General features: G+C 36.0%; 1 protein-coding gene across 4 annotated transcripts in view; it reads right to left on the reverse strand.

The window, feature by feature from the left end:
• Positions 1–21474, reverse strand: part of LOC137037284 (histone deacetylase 9-B) — a 43952-nt gene that overhangs the window by 14127 nt on the left and 8351 nt on the right. For 2 of the 4 annotated variants that reach the window (XR_010897274.1, XM_067411145.1), the window contains exons 1-5: positions 19983–20403; positions 11315–11526; positions 8892–9060; positions 7521–7641; positions 7269–7390 (exon numbers count right to left, since the gene is read on the reverse strand). Coding sequence is in view for 3 of the 4 variants with exons in the window: in XM_067411145.1 (XP_067267246.1) it covers positions 7269–7390; positions 7521–7641; positions 8892–9060; positions 11315–11526; positions 19983–20073 (715 nt within the window). In the remaining variant the exon portion in view is untranslated. Of the gene's footprint in view, positions 1–7268; positions 7391–7520; positions 7642–8891; positions 9061–11314; positions 11527–19982; positions 20404–21474 lie in introns of those variants that run through there. The other 2 variants (XM_067411146.1, XM_067411147.1) reach the window with 1 other exon arrangement.

The following is a 21474-nucleotide window of genomic DNA, read 5'->3' on the forward strand; positions in this document are numbered from 1 at the left end:
TAAATCTGTCCAACAGCTCTCCGTAGGCTGTAGGAGTCCAGTACCTGCCAGCCTGCCAACCACAAACCTCTACGGTAGCCGTGTTTAAACTAACAGAGATATCGGCACAGACAGAGGGAGATTTGGCTTGGGAAAAAGGGGAAATCCTCTATCTTTTTTTTTTTTTGTACCACTATGACCTATGGAGTACCAAAATTCCCTGGATTTTACTCAGGATACACTGGAAAGCCAGCCGCCCTATAGACGCCACCTACCGCCGGTCTGACCGCTGAGTGGGCATCAAAGATACACACATCAGGAGACTGACATGATTACAACACACTGTGGGCTGAGGACAGAGATGAAGGGAGATGAGGGATATGAAAATAAACACATGCACACACACACACTATTGCAAAGACCGAACGGTGATAATATACTAGTGTTAATAAAATAGTGAAATAAAAATTATTTAGAACAAAATAATACAATTGAAATAAATCTAATTGTATTCATAATAAAAATAAATGTATTCATAATAAAAATAAAATGGATATTAAAATAATAAAATAAAATTTAAATAAAATATAATTGTATTGATAATAAAAATAAAATAAATATTATAATAAAATGGAAATTAAATTAATTATATATTATATCTTATATAATAATATATTATATTATAATATAATATATTATATTATTAATTATATAGTATATATAAAATAATACAATTAAAATAAAAAAATAAAAAAATGAAATTAAAAAATAATTTTATTTGTAATAAAAATAAAATAAAAATGTATAACAAAATAATAAAATAAAATTGAAAATTAAATATAATTGTATTGTATAATAGAAAATAAAATACAAATTGTAATAAAATAATACAATTGAAATTAAATTATATTTATAATAAAACAACTAATAATACAATAATAATAAAATAAAAGTGAAATTAAATATAATTATATTTATAATAAAAACAAAATACAAAATTATAACAAAATAATATAAAATTGAAATTAAATATTGTACATACAACTGTACATTCAATATAATTATACAATTAAAATGTACTAAAAAAAACAGAATAAAATTGAAATTAAATATAATTATTTTTATAATTAAAATAAAATGGCTACATCCTACCCCTAAAAGATAAACAGTTGACAAAAACAAAAGTTCTTTTGAATATTATGAATTACAAATTATTCTAATAAATGTGGGTTTGTCAGACTTACCTAAACTTTTGGGGATAAATAGTAAACACGCGCACACAAATACTTGACTGTGAGGCCTTTTGAATGTGTCTGACTTCACAATACATATAGATCAAGGATACAACAGATTACAACTTAAATTTAGATTTTCCGAAGTTATTTCCACCACTGAAACCCTACAGTCCTACGGCTTTCGTTCGGGAAAAACCCAACAGGCCGTTATTTTGGCTGTTAACCCAAAAAATGTTACAAGCGATTAAAGAGCCTCACATAATTGATTAATAAAATGGAAGACGGCTGACAAAAAAGGTTGATCGCAATGAAAAGGATGCTTTGAGTTTCAGGAGCATTTGGCAGAGATCACAGATCACAGCGATGGTGAAATACTGTAATTTAGTCTCTCTGACACATGATGAATAAGAGCTATTAGAAAAATACCGCAAAAATATTTGCCCAGCAATTAGCGGGAAGGATTTACACATTTTTAATACGTAGGGAAAATACGCAGAGCGGTCGGCATGTTTACGTTGGGCCGCGTCATTAAAGGGCATTTTCAGTGTAGCCCGACTCAAGCTTCCTTAAACAAACACCTGTGGGACGGAGTTACATGGCATGAGCGGGTGACGGCGGCCCGTCCACCAATCTCACAAGCACCTGCGAGGCTTGTTTAGCTGCTGCTGACCAGTTCCATATGGTGGAGGAATGGGAATGTACACACCTCCTACATTACCAGATGTAACAGGTTCAGCTCCTCCTGACAAACCAGCACAGATTGATAGCCACTACTACACCACAGCACCTCACACCAGAGCGCTCAATCCATAAAAACTATAGTTCCCACCAAAATACCCTAGTCACAACAGTTACTGCTCCTACAATAAAATCGTAATTCAATACAGGATCTGAATTAAACAGTGTTTTTAATTTAAGTCGCTGGTGGCTAATACCAAGTTATTAGTAGTAATGTAGTAAATATAGATGTTTATATGTTTGAATAAAATTTAAGTGGTTCTCGCCAATGCAAAACTTACTGTCATAATGCTACGATGGTTGCCAGGGTGTTGCTATGTGGTTGCTAAAGTATTCTTCAGTAGTTTTTAGCACATTCCTGGGTTGTTGTTCAATGTTCTGTGGTTGCTATGCTGTTGCTAAGGTGCTTTGAGTGGTTTAAAGCATGTTGCTATGAGGTTACTATGATGTTCTAGATGGTTGCCAGGGTGTTGCTATGTGGTTGCTAATTATTCCTCAGTAGTTTTTGCACATTCCTGGATGGTTGTTAGAATGTTCTCTGTGGTTGCTTTTCACTTGCTAAGGTGTTCTGAGTGGTTTACAGCATGTTTCTATGAGGTTACTATGGTATTATATAGGGTTGCCAGGGTGTTGCTATGTGGTTGCTAAATTGTTCTTCAGTAGTTTTTAGCACATTCCTGGGTGGTTGTTAGAATGTTCTGTGGTTGCTATGCTGTTGCTAAGGTGTTGTGAGTGGTTTACAGCATGTTGCTATGAGGTTACTATGATGTTCTAGATGGTTGCCAGGGTGTTGCTATGTGGCTGATAAATTATTCCTCAGTAATTTTTGCACATTCCTGGATGGTTGTTAGAATGTTGTCTGTGGTTGCTATGCACTTGCTAAAGTGTTCTGAGTGGTTAACAGCATGTTGCTATGAGGTTACTATGGTATTATATAGGGTTGCCAGGGTGTTGTTATGTGGCTGCTAAAGTGTTCTTCAGTAGTTTTTAAACACATTCCTGGGTGGTTGCTAGAATTTTCTCTGTGGTTGTGCGGTTTCTAAGGTGTTCTAAGCAGTTTACAGCATGTTCCTATAATGTTACTATGATGTTTTAGATGGTTGTCAGGGTGTTGCTGTGCAGTTTGAAAAAGTATTTTGTAGTTTTTAGCACGTTGCTAGAATTTTCTCTGTGGTTGTTGTGCGGTTTCTAAGGAGTTCTAAGCGGTTTACAGCATGTTCCTATAATGTTACTATGGTGTTTTAGATGGTTGCCAGGGTGTTGCTGTGCAGTTTGAAAAAGTATTTTGTAGTTTTTAGCACATTCCTGGGTGGCTGTTAGAATGTTCTGTGTGGTTGCTATGCTGTTCCTAGGTATTCTGAACGGTTTACAGCATGTTGCTATGAGGTTACTATGATGTTCTAGATGGTTGCCAGGGTGTTGCTATGGGTTTCGTAAGGTGTTCTTGAGTAGTTTTTAGCACATTCCTGGCTGGTTGTTAGAATGTTCTCTGTGGTTGCTATGCAGTTGCTAAGGTGTTCTGAGTGGTTTACAGCATGTTACTATGAGGTTACTATGATGTTTTAGATGGTTGCCAGGGTGTTGCTATGTAGTTGCATGGATATTCTGGGTATTTGCTAGGTGGATGCTTACCGGCTCTGTCTAAAAAATTCATTTTCATTTTACAGAGCACACAAAACATCCAAATCACTAGTTGTAAGTAATAATGGTGCCTGCACTAGCAGTATTCCAGTGTCTCTCCCACTGTTCTCTTTCCTTACACAAACAGATCTGTCGCCTGCACATCACGACCACTCAGCATCCCGCCCCCCCTTCACACCTGTCAATCATTCAGCTGAAAAGGGTCCTGACCAGGGCAAAGAACAAGAGCTACCTTCATGATCACCCCGACACCCCCTGCCTGGCCGAATCTGAGAGGGAATCTACCGGGAATGAGGCCTCAAAACGTCATTTAAACAGGAGAGTCTACACACAGTTGTTTGATATTTCAATTCATACATAAAAACAGTTTTCATGTTTAGCTAGCCATGCTTAAACATTTTGAATGCTGGATATGAAACTGCTCATTGTGGGAGTGATTACAGTCATAAAAAAAAAATCATTCCGTTCAGGCACAGGGAGGTGTTTTGTGTTTTAATTGGCCGCTTCTGCTCTATCTTTCTTCGTTCTGATCTACAGTCTGAAACTGGAGCCACAGGAAGTGGCCCTGCAGACTGTCTTGTCAGCGTAGACAAATTATTCCATTGACAAAAAAAGCAGGCTGTTTTTCTTTTCATTTTTTTTTAGCTTTTGCATCGTTCCTGTTGTTTTTGTATCCCCCTAATGTACCGGACGGGCCTCTTTTTAAAAGCTGTTACCTGAGTTATTGAGAGGGGATGAAAAGACGCCCCACGGGTTTCGCGCTGATCTCTGATGCGGCCTGAGGCAGAGCAGACCCCTGCGCTCAGGAAAAATCTCCCCGGAGGTTTGCGGTATTCCGGCCCGTTGAGCCTCAGGACCCCCTTCCCGCTTTTTAGGCCATGCTGGAAATTCCGTGAAAACAGTGCCTGGATGAAAACCAGGTCTATATTTACATTTCCTTTGAAAAGGGTTTCAGTCTTATCATTGAGTCAGTCGTATCACCTTCCTCTGCAAACTCATCTCGAAATCAGCCTCGCAACTAAAGCCGAAATATGCAGAAAATATCCGAGGTTGAAGATCATGTTGACTCAAATACGAGTTCCCGGAAAAGTGAGCATGTTTTCAGATGTACTTTTTTTGTGGTGTGTGCAAAGTCAAGCATCACTTTTACTATTACTGTGTACCGTTCAAAAGACTATCATTTTTGTTTGAAATATGCGTTTCTTCAGCAAGGATGCATTAAATTGATCAAAAATGACAGTAAAAACATTTATAATGTCAGAAAAGTTTGCTGTTCTTTCAACTTTGCACAAAAATATGAAGCAGCACAACTTTTTTTAACATTGATAATAATCAGAAATACACCTACTTGCAGAAAAAAATAGTAGGCTAAATTGGTAAATCGAAGGAACGAAATAGTAAATCATGCAAACGAATTAATAAATTGAGGGAATGAAATAATAAATCGTGTGCATGATTTAACAAATCAAGAAAATGAAATAGTAAATCATACGCACCGTCTTTACTGTATTTTTGATCAAATAAATAGCCTTGTTTGTGAAAGAAGCCTCTTCTGCTCACCATTAAAAATATTACGGACACAAACTTTCAAATGGTAGCGTAACTTACTTTTTCCAATATTTGGCAGAACTTATGTAAAATGCTGTGCAGGGAATCAAACTAATCAGTTTTACCGTATTTTTGATCAAACAAATGAAGCTTTGGTGAGCGCAAACATTAATATAAAACATTTAAAAATCATACTTTTAAACATAACATCACTAAGCACTCAGACATTAGCAGACAATAAAACATGCAAAACAATCCCATTTGAAAGGTCAAATGCTCACAATGACCATCCTGAACACTCATCTGAGGTGATTCGCAACCGTACGACCCAAAGCCACCTACTTCCTGCTTACGCCTGCAGGACGAGTTAACCTCTGCGCCAGAGAGCTGGACCCCTCTGCCCGGCCCGGCTCTCGTCTCTACAACCCCTCCGCCGGGTAATTGTTTGCAAACCTCGGCACCGGCCGCCCCGGGGCACACTGCGGGCACAAGCATGGTAATTCTCACCACGCTGACCCTAAAGCTAAACAGGGTCACTCACCAGCCCCATTTAGCTTTGCCCACAGGCCACCAAGCTCAGTGACATGCTCAGTTGACCCTTGAACCCAGTGATTAAATATCAGCCAGATTCATCTGCAAACATTTAGGCAGTGTCACCTCCGCCGAGCCCCTGTGACATTCATGTAATGCTGTTAGATTCTGCACGAGCTTGGAGCAAGAACACACATCAGGTCAGATCGCCCTCGCTGGAGGTCACTGAGCTCTGTTACAAAACCAAGTGGGCACCCTACATAGACAGCATCAAAATTATACTGCATTTCGGTCAAACAAACTAAAATAATCCATCCATTTGGTCAAACAAACTAAGAGAGACATTGATTAAAAACTTAATTCAATACAAAAGCAGCTTTTTCTCTGCGGTTTGGCCGTTCGTCCACACGCAAAAACACAGTATCCGGTCACTGAAACTGAACTGAACTGAACTCCATGGTGAAGATTTTTAGAAACTGTGGTTGCATTGTTGTCATGTAGATGGTCAAACAGAAGATTTTGGCATGTGAAGTCGGAACCGGAACCAGTAATAATCCTTTCTCCAGGCTTCTGACAGGCCAACATGTCTTTACGGTTAGGGTTATATCGCCATCTGTTGGTTTGGCATGCTCTTGACAGCGCTTCATAGCGTGTTTTTGCATTTTAATGTTGACGCTTTTTTTTTTTTAAACGGAGGAAAAACTCAGTGGGCCTAAATTATGAAAACATTAATTTTGAATGTTCTGACAATTTTTTTAAATGTTTTGAAAACTTTTTTTTTTTTGAACGAACAGAAACATTCCGTTTTGCAAACATTATGGGAACGGTACTTTTGAATGTTCTCTGAAATGATAAAACATTTAAATATGGCCAGATAACTTTGAATGAACGCTCTATTAATGTTACTGGAGGAACGTTTGTTCATAACTTTGAGAGAACCAAAACATTTGCGAAGCTCTGAGAAAGTTAGCGCTTCAAAAATGTTTTCCTTGCGTTGTATTTTTGTCTTGTTTTCCATTACAAATATCTAAAAAATCTTAAATCAAGATGCTTGGGAAGGAAAATATATAAATAAAGTGAGTTGAAAATATATCTGTCAATGGGGTAAGAAGAACAATCTAGTTTTACCTTTAAATTATATATTTTGTCTTGTTTTATTAAGCATAAACGCACTAAATTTTGATACATTCTTCAGAAAATAAGACTTAATATCTTAAGTAATTTTGCTTCTCAGATATCTTAATTTAAGAATGTTTATAAATTTGTACTGGAAACATTATGTGCATTAGAAGGCAGCTGACTATGTAGGAAGTAAACAGCAGCAAAGCAGCTCACAAGGTTTTCATTCAATCTTGACTAATCAAATTGAGCCAATAGGAATAACATGCAAAACACAATGACTTACAGTATAAGACTTCTGTATATAATCAGATTCAAGAACCATTCACTGTGTCAAACCCACACACACTTCCCATCAGCCCACTGCCGTTCTCAAAGACCCAAACCTGACAGCTTCCAAACATGTCTCAGATTATACTGATTTCGTAAGGATCATAGGACAGGATTCTTCAGCGTGACCTCTGAACTCTGACCTACCAGTCTTCCTGAGAGGGAAGTCCTCTCTGTAGTCCAGGCCAGAGGTCAGAGGGTATTTGAAGGTGGGCGGAGTCTCTCCTAGCGGAGGGGAGCTCTGCTCTGCAGGACCCGGGTGGGCGGAGCTGTGATGACATCATGACAGCGCGTTACACTTTTGATACTTTTGATTCTACTCACATTCTATTCTGTTTTATTAAACATTCACATGGAACAGATAATGCTGTTGACTGGAGCTGAAGGAGGCTGATGTACCTGTACCACAGTTTCGAGCGGCTGAGAGGGTAACCGGCGCCGGACACAGACGGGTCTTTAGCCGATTTACTCATCAGAAAGTCGTGCAGTTTCTGCCGAACTTCAGTACTTGCCATCGCACCTGCGGAAAACATGGTAGAAACCTAATTCAACTTTATGACAGATTAAATTAAACGTCAGTCTATATGCGATTATTAATATCTAATGACTTAATATGTAATGGATATATATATATATATATATATATATATATATATATATATATATATATATATATATATATATATATATATATATATATATATATATATATATATATATATATATATATAAGTTAATTTATAAACTGTTTGTCCTTAATATCTATATTTAAATAATTTAATAAATTTATTTTAATACATTTATTTTCAATTTAATTGTTCATATTTATGTATTTTATTAATATTTTCTTTAAAACCTAATTGTTATTCTTGTAATCAAGTAATTTTAATAATTGCTGTATGCCTGACATTTTCTCAAGCATATAGTACTTATATAATTTTATATTTATATATTGTATTTAAATATTATTGTTAATGATATAAATATAATATTTAATTATTTCATGTTTATTTAATAATTATAATTATTAAATATAATATTTAATTATATACTTGTATTATATTGTTATCATTATTATAATAAATAAGATTAAATATTAATAATTATAATTAAATTATTAAAATGAATAAAATGAAATTATCTCATTTGCTGTATGCTTGACATTATCTCAAGCATACAGTACTTTTATATAATTTGATATTTTAATATTTAAATATAACTGTTAATTATAATTAAAATATAATATTTATAATAAAAAATATTTAATATTATATTATTATAATATAATTATATTTTCCTTGCAATATAGTAATTTAAAAGATCTCATTTGCTTTGTGCGATAATAAAATGTGATATTGTTAAAACTTTTATTCAGGTGACTGGAAAAGTTAATATAACTTAATATAAACCTTAATATTTTTATATAGTAATATGAATAGTAGTATTAATTATAGTATTTACTATTAATATATATATATATATATATATATATATATATATATATATATATATATATATATATATATATATATATATATATATATATATATATATATATATAATTTCAATGCCATTTTTTTTTATTTTCTCACTGCTCAAGTTACATCTGCAACTCAGAAAGGAGAGACGTGTGCAGAAACAGCGTCACCTAGTGGTGACTCCAATAATTTTCAGGATGAAGTCATAGCTGAAATGTTGCTAAAAATAAAAAAAAACAAGCAAAAACAAAAATACTGTCATTATTAATTTAATACACTAGTGTTTGCTCACTCTCTTTGGATCGCTCCTTCCGTCTGTGGGGCTGGTGTTTCTGTGTTTCTCTCCTGTGAAGCTCCTTCTCGTCCTCTCGCACCTCCTCTCTCTCCTCCTCACCCACCAGCCGACGCTCCTCAGCAAACACTTCCTGCTGCTGTCGGAGAGTTAACAGAGCCTGCTGGAGCTGACAGACAGAGAAAAACTCAGCTAAAATCTCCATCATAACCAGACACATGCACATGGCTGATTCCAGAGGCTGATGTTGATATTTAGAGGTCAAACTGACCTCAGATTGATGTATTAGTGATATACAGTATCCCCAAGAAGTATTTGAACATTTAAAGCATTCAGTCTAAATCTAATTTATCAGAAAACATACTTTTCAAACAAAATATTTCACATAAAGTTTCAAGATTCACTAAAAAAATGAAAAATTGCAGCACTTAAGGGTAGAAGACCATTACTTTGATATTTAGTGATTTACTCTTGTGACCAATCAGCATCCAGTTTCAACTCTTCCTCTTGTGCTCACTCATTCACTCTCCTTGTGATGCTTCACACACGCTGAAGTAATGAGATTATCTAAACTTCCGACTAAATCGATTCGTTTCCTGCAGGTCAGCCAAGTGACCTTAAACCACACTGACCTGCTTCAAACAGGAAGATCAGCTTTTTCCGATCTACAAATATCTGACACAAACAGCGTCTTGATTTGACTAATGAATGGGTCAACGGCATCATTTCAGTGGGTGGAGTTTGCTCCATGTAAACAAAGCTTTATATGGATGGTTATGTCACATTGTCGTCATTGCATGTGACTTCCTGGTATCCTCAAACGGATAACAAATATAGTAACCAGGTTAACTTTTTTATTTAGCAGAGTTAAACTTGCACACACTGAAAATTATGTTCTTCCTCAGTAAAATTTGTCTTGTTTTCCAGTACAAATACCTGAACAATCTTATATCAAGATTAAACATTTCCAATCATTTACTTGAGATACAAAGTTATGTAAAATGAGAAGTCTTGTTCTATGAAAAATGTATTGAAAAATCATTATTTTGCAGTATAGTCAGGTTGGTGATTTTTCTCTCATATTAGTTTAACAAGTTATGATTACACTTTCTAAACAGTATGATAACTGCAAAGTTTGCATGTTTATTTGCAGTGTGTGCTTTTTCCATCTGGGGTCACAGTAAAAGAGAACTTTTTGCAAACATTAAGTTCCCATGAATTTTATCTGACATTTAAAATGTCCAGTTTTTCAAATGTTTAAAAACATTTTTTGCTTGGTTATGCAAATATTAAAGAAGCCATGTCCTTACATTTTTTGGGGCTCTACTAGAATAGATTTTCATGTTTGATTGTTCAGAAACACCTCATATCCTCCAATGATGCAGCTCCTCTCTTCCTAGTCTGTCAGTAACTTTGTTTAGTTCCTGTTTCTATGGAGCCTCTCCTTCTGAAAACCACAATGTACTCTAAATGGTCGGCTGAACCAATGTTTTGTGATTTGGTCAAGAGCTTTGAGCGTGTTTGGGAAATGTCCCGCCCCTTACCATAACCTCAAGTTTCAACACACTACTAACTAACTCAACCACCCCTTTTGCATATGCCATAGGGAGTGAATTAATGAAATCAGGAATATTTTGACGTATTCATTCCCAGAAAAAACTCAAGATTACAATGGAAAATCCCCCACAGATAATTTATTATAGCTTGCCAAATTTGCCCCTATTTGAGTGTGAGCAAAAACACAGCGTTTTTGTGTGTGTTCCTTTAAATGCAAATGAGCTGCTGCTCCCCGCCCCCTTTCCAGAAGAGCTTTAACAGCTCAACAACAACAAAGCTGGAGAATCTCACGCAGCCAAAATGAGGATTGTCAGTAACGGTGTTCAGCCTTACATTGTTCAAACCGGAGTCGACACTGATGGAGAGACTCAGGAAGAAGTTACAACTTTTAGACGTTTCTGAATGGTTAGTGGATAAATGTATGTACAGTAGTTGCTGTGGAGCTGAGTTGAATTGAGCCTCGTTTGTGAAGCAGTCCGGCGTAAAATGACGGCATGACAACAACAGTCTACTACAACAACTCTTCATCTTCTCTAAAGCAGCCCAACATGACCTCACCCCCTTTGTTGTGTGTTCTTGGGGGCGGGGTTTATGCAAATTGTAGGGTTAGTGATGTCACCAACCCAGAACAAAGCTTGTTGTAGTCCCTACCAGCCATTTAAAAAGCGATTTCTGTAAAAGAAAATATCTCCCTTTGCATTGAAACTACAAGTGTCGTAACTTTGCAGATGTTGTTTATGCTCAAACAGCAACATTACACACTAACTAAAGTTAAAAAGGGAAATCATAATCAACCACCCCTTTAAAAGAACCTTGCCAGAACATTAGCCAAAGATCCAGGGACGTTCCCTGTTAGAAGGTTGTACCTTGATGTGCTCCTCGAGCTGGGCCTGGTGTTGTCTCAGCAGGTTCTGGTGCTGTTTCTGGAACTCAGAGATGAGTAGCTGTTTCTGGATCTGCTGCTGTCTCTGGATCAGAAGCAGCTCGCGCTGTAACTGCTTTTCCCAATCATCAGAATCACGGTCCCAATCCAGCATACTGACCCCAGACGTGCCCACCGCAGACAACCCCTCTGAATCTGAGAGAGAGAGACAGCGCAAATACCCTTCAAACAAGATTTAATGCAATAAAGATACACTTGAGATTCGATAACTGTTTAGCTTTTCCAGTAACATGCCACTTTGCCCAAGAAGTTTCATTCATTTTAGCTAACTGTGAACAAATACAGTTTAAATACCTCAGTTTTACTGCTCACACAGATTGCAACCTGATTTCTGAGACTAGTACATATGTGTTTTTGTCAGATACGAAGGACTGCAGTGTTAGCTGCATAAAAACGACACATTAAAACCCTTCTTTAGGCTCTTTAAATAAACCCAAGGGCAATTACGGGCATAATCTACAGGGAGGGTCTTTTTATGGGGTCTGTTTCAAATGCCTCAAGCATAAACACGGAGGTATTTCAACAACCTCCCGTTCGAGGCCGAAATATTATTTGAGCTCAATCTAAAGCGAGACACCGTGTGACTGTCATGTTTGAGTTGCACTTAATGTATTTTTACACAAGTGAAAAAAGGAAAGGCATTTGGTATATGTGTAGTATATGTGTGTGTTCAGAGAGAGAATGATCTGGTCTCATGCCCTAAAAAAGCTGCGCTGTAAAAACGCGCTCGTAAACATGACCTTAATCTGCTGCTCCAAACTCCTCGCTAATAAACCTATTAGTGCATATGCTGTTTTCCGCATGTGTTCTTTATAAAGTGCACAAAAACAACCATAAGAATGAAACAACAACGAGACAGATTTTCATATCTTATCTCTTTCGGTATCATTATATCAATAATATACAGTACTCAATTGTTTCTTAGATGTTTCTCGTGAGGATGTTTCTCATGCATGTCTCCTCTTGAGATTCAGATGTATGGAAGGCCATTTCTGACACATGAGGGAAAAAATGCTTTGGTAAATTAAAGGGGAACTGTTATGCCCATTTTTACAAGATGTAATTTAAGTCTCATGTGTCTCCAGAATGTGAAGTTTCAGCTTCAAATACCTCACAGATCATTCATAAATCCATGTTGTAAATACCCATTTCTGACTACAGTCAAGAACAGGCTGTTTTCGTGCATGTGCCTTTAAATGCAAATGAGCTGCTGTGCCCCGCCCCCTTTCTACAATCACAGTTCCTGCCTCAGTCGGATTCTCTGCCAAATATTAACAAGACAGCTGCTTGGTTTCGATTATCATCTATATCACGAACACTCTCACGGATAGCATAGTTCTTCTTTCATCATTAAAGTTGATTATTTCCACGCGTTTTAAAGCTATATCAGTTTAAACATCTAATGGATCGTTTTCTGAGCGCACACACACAGACAAGTCTCGTGACTTTTTGTTTAAACTGTCAAATACACACACAGTTAGTTATGTCCGTGAACGTAAATAGCAGGCAACGTTACAAAAATTGTATGTGTATATTAGATCTGTGGCACATTCCCTTCACTATGGTAATGCAGGACTGTCAGTCAGCGGTCGTGGGCGGGGCCTGTAGCTAATGTGATGTCATTATGAGGTTAAAAAAAATGAATTAAAAATAAAAAGTCACAATAATGACATGTTTTATGTCATATTTATGACTTTGTATCTCATAATTTCTGCTTTTTATGTTATAATTTTGACTCATTATGACTTATGCTGCATTCCAATTCGCATACTATCCGTCCTAAATAGTATTCGAAAAAAGAATTAGTATGTCCCAAATCGTAGTATGTTGAAATGAGTATTCCAAAGATACCCGGCATTTCGAATTCGAAGTGCAGATCCGTGCACACTTCTAACGGCTAATATTGCCCGTAACACATTGCGCTGTGGATGAGAATTCGATTAGAACTACAAATACGAATGAAAAGTGTCAAAAAAAACTACAAACATGATGGATATGCGAGACCGACGGTTAAGCAGAGCGGTTAAGATAAAGGGGCTTGAATGTTTAATAATCAGTATAACCTGACGAAAAGATATTTATTAAATGTTATCCACATTATATTTCATCTGCAACAGCATTGTGAACTTTTATAATGATGCGTTTGGTCATTAACTTCTAAATGCATCATTATGCAAAGATGAGGAGAGTAATTGCATGAAAGACCCATGACTGGCGACTACATTTCTCTCCGAAACGGTAGGAAATTTAATTTTTTTTTTTAATGTTGAGGATTTTGAGGATTTAAGATGATTGACAGGACAGTTTAAACAGTTACAGGTTGCGTAACTAAGCGACAGAACGTCCGTTAAAGACACAGTTATGACGAGGTAGTATGTCCCAAAGCTTGCATACTCTTCTGCTACACACTCAAAAGTATGTACTTTTTCTTTACAAAAACAGTACATACTTTTAGGACGTAGTATAAGTAAGCGAATTGGGACGCAGCACTAGTATCTCACAATTGATATGATTTTGTAATTATTTCTTTTTGTCAATGACATTTTATGTGATAATTATGACTTAGTATGTCATCATTTCGTCTTTTTCTCATAACTATGACTGTCATAACTGTGACATATTATGACATAATTTTGACTTTTATGTGATAGTTGTGACTTGGTATGTCATAATTGTGACTTTAATCTCATAATTTTTTACTTTTTATGCCATATCTTTTTAGGTGTTAGTTATGACTTAGTATGTAATAATTTCAACTTTTTCCTCAATAATGACTAAGTATGTTATAATTATGATTTATTATGTCAGAATTTTGATATTTTGTGATAGTTGTGACTTAGTATGTTATAATTGCGACTTTTATCTAAATAATTTTACTTTTACGTCATAATTATGACCTCGTTATTAAGACTTAGTATCTTATAATTTTGATTTGTCATTCAACTTAATTCCATAGACAATTTTGACTTAATCTCATGATTATGATTAGTATGTCATAAATTTGACATTTATCTCATAATTTTTTACCTTTTATGTCATAATTCTGACTTTTTATCTTATAATTGTGACTTAGTATGTCAAAATTTTGACTTTTTATGTCATAATCATGATTTACCAAAGCATGATTTCTCTTTTTGGTTACACTTTATTTCGATGGTCCACTTTAAGCATTCTACTGTGGCTGAAACTGGACTTTCATACAGAAGAGATCTCAATGATGTGCTCGGATTTGACAAAATACCAAAGTCTGCAATCACGTCAGAGAACGCAAACATTTTTATCTAATTCTTCTATGAACAAGTACTCTGAGCTGCTCTTCAAATTCATTTTATACTGTACTGTAGCTCTATACTCTTACCGTATGCCAACAATTCTCTCGTTTGTGTTTATTTAACACAATAAAATCTTCCTCTGGTCACGCGCAGTTATTCTTTGATGGTGGGTTACGGGGGTAACAGTTGCATTCAACTCAGAATATCAGCATCATGTCCACGTTCGGGCGATGAAATAAAAACCGCCACGTTGTGAAACCATCTCTTGCCACAGAGACTCCATCGGGCCCCCGGCCCAGAATACACAAACCACAAAAAGCACACGCCACCAAAACAGAACCACAACACTGGCCAAAGGTGTCAATCAACACCAAAAATACTGCGGCATGTGCTCTGAACGCAATAAAAAACGCCCATGAGACTCTAAAAAATCTTCAGTTCGAAAACATCTCATTGTTTGTTTCTCCTGTTGTTATTAAAAAAGAGTGCGCATTATAAATAAAGCCTTCCGGTATGTAGTTACGTGAGGAGTTAACTCAGACAGAATGATAACCGGGGCTAATCTTAGCATCCTAATGCCTTAAGCCCAAAATACAGTGGCTAAGAATAGTCAGGCTTGAAGTCAAGAGGCCAGAACATTCAACATGCAGCCGCGGGCAGTAACGGAGTGCAGAGGGGTAAATAACTGCCCTCTCACGCCATTCCTAAAGCAGGACGCCGCTCACAAACACACCTGAGCACAACACAACACTTGTCAAAAGATGTTTCTCAGAAAACGACAAATCAAGTATGAAGTAAACATGCATCCACCTGCTCAACACTGATTTTACTTGACAACATTAGATTCTGCTATGAAAAACTAGTGATATATTCAGCAATGACTCATTAAATTGATCAAAAGTGACAGTAAAGAATGTTACAAAAGATTTGTATTTCAAATAAATGCTTTCTATGTATTGAAAAATAGCAGTTTGCACAAAAAATATATAGCAGCACAACTTTTTTCAACATTAATAATGTTTATAAAATGTTTATTGAGCAGCAAATCAGCATATTAGAATGATTTCTGAAGGATCATGTGACACTGAAGACTGGAGTAATGATGATCTGCGAGTTCAAAAGGAATGAATTCAGCTACACACATACAGTGTGTGACAATGGGGGTTGTGCGATAAATTTTACCTTCTTAGTACGCTCTTTCTCATCACCAGCCAAGTACATACATTTAGTGTGTAGTAGAAATATGCTAAATGGGACACAGACGCACTTGGATGAGCTCTCATTCCATGCAGAGCTACTCCAGGTGTCTGAGGGAAACAACGTCTCACAGTCGTGTCGACACATGCTAAAAACAGGAGCTGCACTGTTGAACTCTTAAGCTGTTAACTCATTGAGTTACCAGACTGGTAGACTGGCACTGTACTACTCTCACTGCAAAACTCAGTATTTTTCTCTTGTTTTCCAGTACAAATATCTAAAAATTCTTAAATTAAGATATATTTACTTGACATCAGATAAGCCATTTTGATTCTCAAGTAAATCTTGATTTAATAATGTTAGATATTTGTACTGGAAAACAAGACAAACATATTTTGCATAAACAATTGGATTAAAAAAATGAAAAATAACTGGATGGCACTCAATGTGAAAATTATTGAGAAAATGTGACAACAGTTCAGGATGCTACTGATTAAAGGGGTCATGAATTGAGAAATCAACTTTTCTTTGAGCTTTTGATATATAAGAGGTCATCGTTCTATAAGATTATCCTGTAAGTTTCAGAACTGAAAACTTCCTTGTTAGTCCAATAAAAGCTTCCATTGACATCAGAACCAGCGAACGACTGATCCTGGAATGTGCCTATCTATGGTGAAACGCCGCCTCCGCAGAAGAAATCAACGCCTACTTCATCATTGCAACGTTAGCCCCACCCACTGGTGTGTTAGTGAGATGACAAGGACAGAGGAGTGTCAGTTGAGCATTATTTATTTGTATCAGTACATTTCACTGTGGATTCTTTGGTAAATCAGTCACATTTCAATACAGGCTTTTGAAACAGACTTTTATGATATGGACTCGACAGTAATGCAACAACATGTAAGTAACTGTGTTAATTCTAATGCCTCATCTGATATGTAATGATTCATCAAAATCAGTGACCAGTGACTAAACGGTCAACTTCACGTTGTTTCTCTTAGTAGGATGAAAATAATCTTTTATTTACACGGTGATTAAATTATATATAGAAAGCGATCAAAGAACGCTCCCTTAACAATCGCTGGAGCTGTCAATCAAATAGCGCGAGTTTATCAGGGACTGAGTTCTGGACTTGCGACAAAACTCTCATTTTATTCAACGAATCTCTTAGATACACCAAGTTTGCACTGTTAGTTATGATGAAAGCATTCCTTAGTGTGCAGAAATTGAGTTGCAAAAATGTCAGCCAATCACAGCAGTCATTACACTGAAGTCTCACAGCAGACACGACCCTTAAAGGGATAGTTCACCCAAAAATGAAAATTTGATGTTTATCTTCTTACCCCCAGTGCACCCAAGATGTAGGTGACTTTGTTTCTTCAGTAGAACACAAATGATGATTTTTAACTCCAACCGTTGCCGTCTGTCAGTCTTATAATGCGAGTGAATGGTAACAATTTATAAGAGTCAAAAAATATGCATAGACAAAACCAAATTAAACCTTGCGGCTCGTGACGACACATTGATGTCCTTAGACATGAAACGATTGGTTTGTGCGAGAAACCGAACATTATTTATATCATTTTTTACCTTTAAAACACCACTATGTCCAACTGCGTTCAGCACTCGCTTAGTGAGATTTGATCGTGCTCTGACAACAGAAGTGATATCCAGCACTCATTGAAATATAAGCGCGAGACATCACTGCCGTTGTCAGAGCACGATCAGACCTCACTAAGTGAATGCTGAACGCAGTTGGACATAGCTGTGTTTTAAAGGTAAAAAAATTATATAAATAATGTTCGGTTTCTCGCACAAACCGATCGTTTCGTGTCTTAGGACATCAATGTGTCGTCAATGTGTTACCATTCACTCGCATTATAAGACTGACAGACGGCAACGGTTGGAGTTAAAAATCATAATTTGTGTTCTACTGAAGAAACAAAGACACCTACATCTTGGATGCGCAGATAAACATCAAATTTTCATTTTTGGGTGAACTATCCCTTTAAAACAGAGCGTTCAAATCAGAGGGCTAAAATCAGGGTAGGAAAAATGCCCTTTATTTCTATATTATGACCATTTTTGATGTAAAAACCATACTAGCATTATAAGTACACCCCAGGAAACATTATAAAACAATAAAACAACACAGTTCATGACCCCTAAAATGTTTATCACTGCACAATGCTTACTACTTTTTCAATTAGGCAAAATGCAGTATATGTAGCACAGTATTCAGTAGTAATAAGCTAAAATAACTTGCCAAAAACATAGCAAAAATTTGTTTGATTGTGAGCCCAGCTTCATTAAATAAATCAAAATTTATGAGAATGTACTGATCTGAGATCTGCAACTGATTTAAATGACCTGACGAACAGGTGAGCGTCTGGTGTTTATATAACTACAACAGAATCACTTGATGTGAATCACTTGCTTTTGTTAAATGAAACAATGAATGTGACATGAAACAAAACATGAAACTATCTGTGATGTCTCAAAATAGATTTGACCTGGTTAAGAGCTGTTGAATCATCTACACACATAGTGTGATGAAAACTCCCAATAACTCACATCACAAATAGAATCCAGCAGAGATCTCAATCTCAAACACTTCTCCTCGAGTTCTCCCAAGAGCACATGATCTGAGCTGCTTTTCATTTTATAGCTCCATGACAACTATTTGTGTCTTATTTTCTTCTAAGGAATTTTAGGAGATGTACATGAAACTCCTGAGCAACATTTGAGCTAATTTACCTGAGCTCTGTCTCACATGTGATAGCTGCCCGCAAGAAGATCTCCTTAATATCCTTGTTTCTCGTACACTGCAGAAAAGGATTTTCTTACTCAGTATTATTGACAAATATCTAAAAAAAAATCTTAAATCAAGACATTCACTTGAGAATCAAAATAAAAAACAAAGAGAATTTATACTTAAAGGGTCTACATGTAGAATTCAGAAACTATTGTTATTAGCGACACCGGTGGCCGTTAAGTGAACTACAGCCTGCAACTTCCTGCTCGCGCTATAGCACTCGTGCACATGTAACGAACTTCATTTTCATTCTTCGCTTAGAAGTAAAAAAGTTGGAAATACCTTTGCAGAGATATACTGTTAAACATCCCGACACCGTTCAAGCTGCTGAGAGCGAGGGTTAGAATAATATGTTCGTTTCGCGCAAAAATGACAGCGTTGTGAAAAAAAGCAAAGAAAGCATCTGATCACAGCGATGTGGATGTGTTAGCACCAGCACTGCGATTCACCGGCATCATGTCGACAGATGAGGTAATTAAAATTACACTGTTATAATAGTTTGTTTATAAAGTAGTCTTTATTTGAGACTAATATAAACTATATAGATCTGACTATAGTTTGAATTAATCCATTTTCTTTGCATGACACATTGACATTATCCTGAACATTGTATAGGCTAAGCATCAATTTCATGTGTCATTGAACAGAAGAGAGGCTCACATCCTTTTGATTTTCCAGGCAAAAACGTCCCGAGTCCTTCACATACAAATCAGTCTACTGGCGTTCATAGACAAGCTAGGAAGTCGGGAAAGGCCTTGTTTTTTAAGTTTCATTACAAACTGTTAACACATTGGCAATGAAAAAGCAATTAATACATGAAAATTCTTACATATAGCCCCTTTAAAACAAAAAAAAATATCTGCCAATGTGGTCAAAAAAAACAAACTTAATTTAAAGAGAAAACTTTCTAGATTTTTTTTACCCCACTAGTATGTATTTGTTCTTGTTTTAAGCATAAACTCACTACATTTTGATACATTTCTCAGAAAAAAAGTCTTTACATCTTATATCATTTTGTTTCTCAATTAAATGTTTAGATAATTCACTAAAGAATAAGACAAAAATACTTTTTAAGAAAATCATTTGCGGTGTAGACAGCAATGAGATCTAATGGAGAGCAAATGGAGACTTCTCTCCTCTCACCTGCTTCTGAAGTTTTCACTTGACAAAATATCTCTATATCAAACATCAACAACACATTTGTGTTCCATCATCGGATTCGGAATTCTAAGAGAAACATTCATTTAGAACTCTGAGATCTGAGAGAATGTTGCTGATGTTCTGGGACGAGTGTTCAAGTGTTGTACCTGATCCGATGGCAGTGGCGTGAGCGTCCAGGCTTCTCCTCCTCCAGTCTGCAGTGATGCTGGAGTCAGCTTCATAAATGGTCTGCAGCATAACTCGAGCTTCAGACCTCGCTCTCAGTGTCCCAACTTCCTCTCCTTTTTATCCGTCTCTCTCTTGCAGAGTCGTTCTGGTTGTTCTGGGCCTCTTTTTGCCTCTTCTGTCTTTTCTTCTAGCTGTCCCTGCTGAGTTTCATCAGGTAGATCAGCGAGGAGACGTCACAGGTGAGAACGTCAGCTCTGTTCCTGCCTCTCAACCTCTGTACAGGAAACTCTCTCTCTGTCTGTCTGTCTCACGCTTTCTCTCTCTGTTACTCTTCCTAACCGCGCTGTCTCTCTTACTGCACTCTCTCTCTCTCTCTCTCGCTCAGGTGCCAAGAATAGCAGCAGGACCAGCCCAGGACAGAAATAGGCCGGGCCAGACCAGGGGAGTAGAGCAGCGGCCAGACGCTCAAAATAGCAACACAAAAACACAGCTGTCTGCCTTCATCTCTTCCCTGCGCACTCTCTTTCGCCTTTCATTTATCTCTGCATGGGTGAGTCGAATGAAGAAACGACCAGCTCGTGTTTCACCACAAAACCAAAAGAAAGAACTAGGCAATTAGTTTTACCATACAGAAAATGAAGCTTGAAAGGAAATTAAGCACATTACATCCTACTAAATTTTCATGACTGTGACACAAATATGTTTTATTATTCGTGTAACGCAAGAAAAAAAAAATCTAATTTCTGTAACAAAAAAAATAACACTCTCATTACTTGAATGCAAAAAATAGCATTTTCTTACTTCAACAAGAAAACAGTTCTCATTATTGTCATCTATTATACAATTAATAAAACTAAATTCAATGCAAAATGAAAAATATAAATTATATTTTAATTTATTTTATTTTACTATCTGAATTTAAATTAAAATCAACATGAATTAAATTCAGAACAAATTTATATAAAAATTTCTTACACTGCAGCAATGAATTCCCATTCCCATAATTGTAAAATTATTCAAATTATTCAAATTAAATTAAATAAATCTTAAAATTATAAATATTATTGTATATAAACTTTTCTTGTATTGTAATGTATTTTATTTTAAATTGAAATAAAATAAATTGAGTACATATTTTGTACTTTATAATTGAAGCAATAGCAAAAATGAGGAGAAATATGGTTAACTGTCACAATAATGTCAAAATTATATATATATATATATATATATATATATATATATATATATATATATATATATATATATATATATATATATATATATATATATATATACATATAAAATTTAGATTTCTTTCTTTTGATCTTGGGGTAAAATATGATCTGTCCGAGATCGTGTCAGGTTTTGTGAGATTTCCTCTCCTGATGACCCTTTGAATCTCTCTATCTCTCTCTCAGTTTCTCCCTTTTCATGTCAGACTGTTTTTCCTCAAGCTCCTGTGGACAATCT

Source organism: Chanodichthys erythropterus, chromosome 15 (assembly GCF_024489055.1).
Source record: "Chanodichthys erythropterus isolate Z2021 chromosome 15, ASM2448905v1, whole genome shotgun sequence".
Classification (NCBI taxonomy): domain Eukaryota; kingdom Metazoa; phylum Chordata; class Actinopteri; order Cypriniformes; family Xenocyprididae; genus Chanodichthys; species Chanodichthys erythropterus.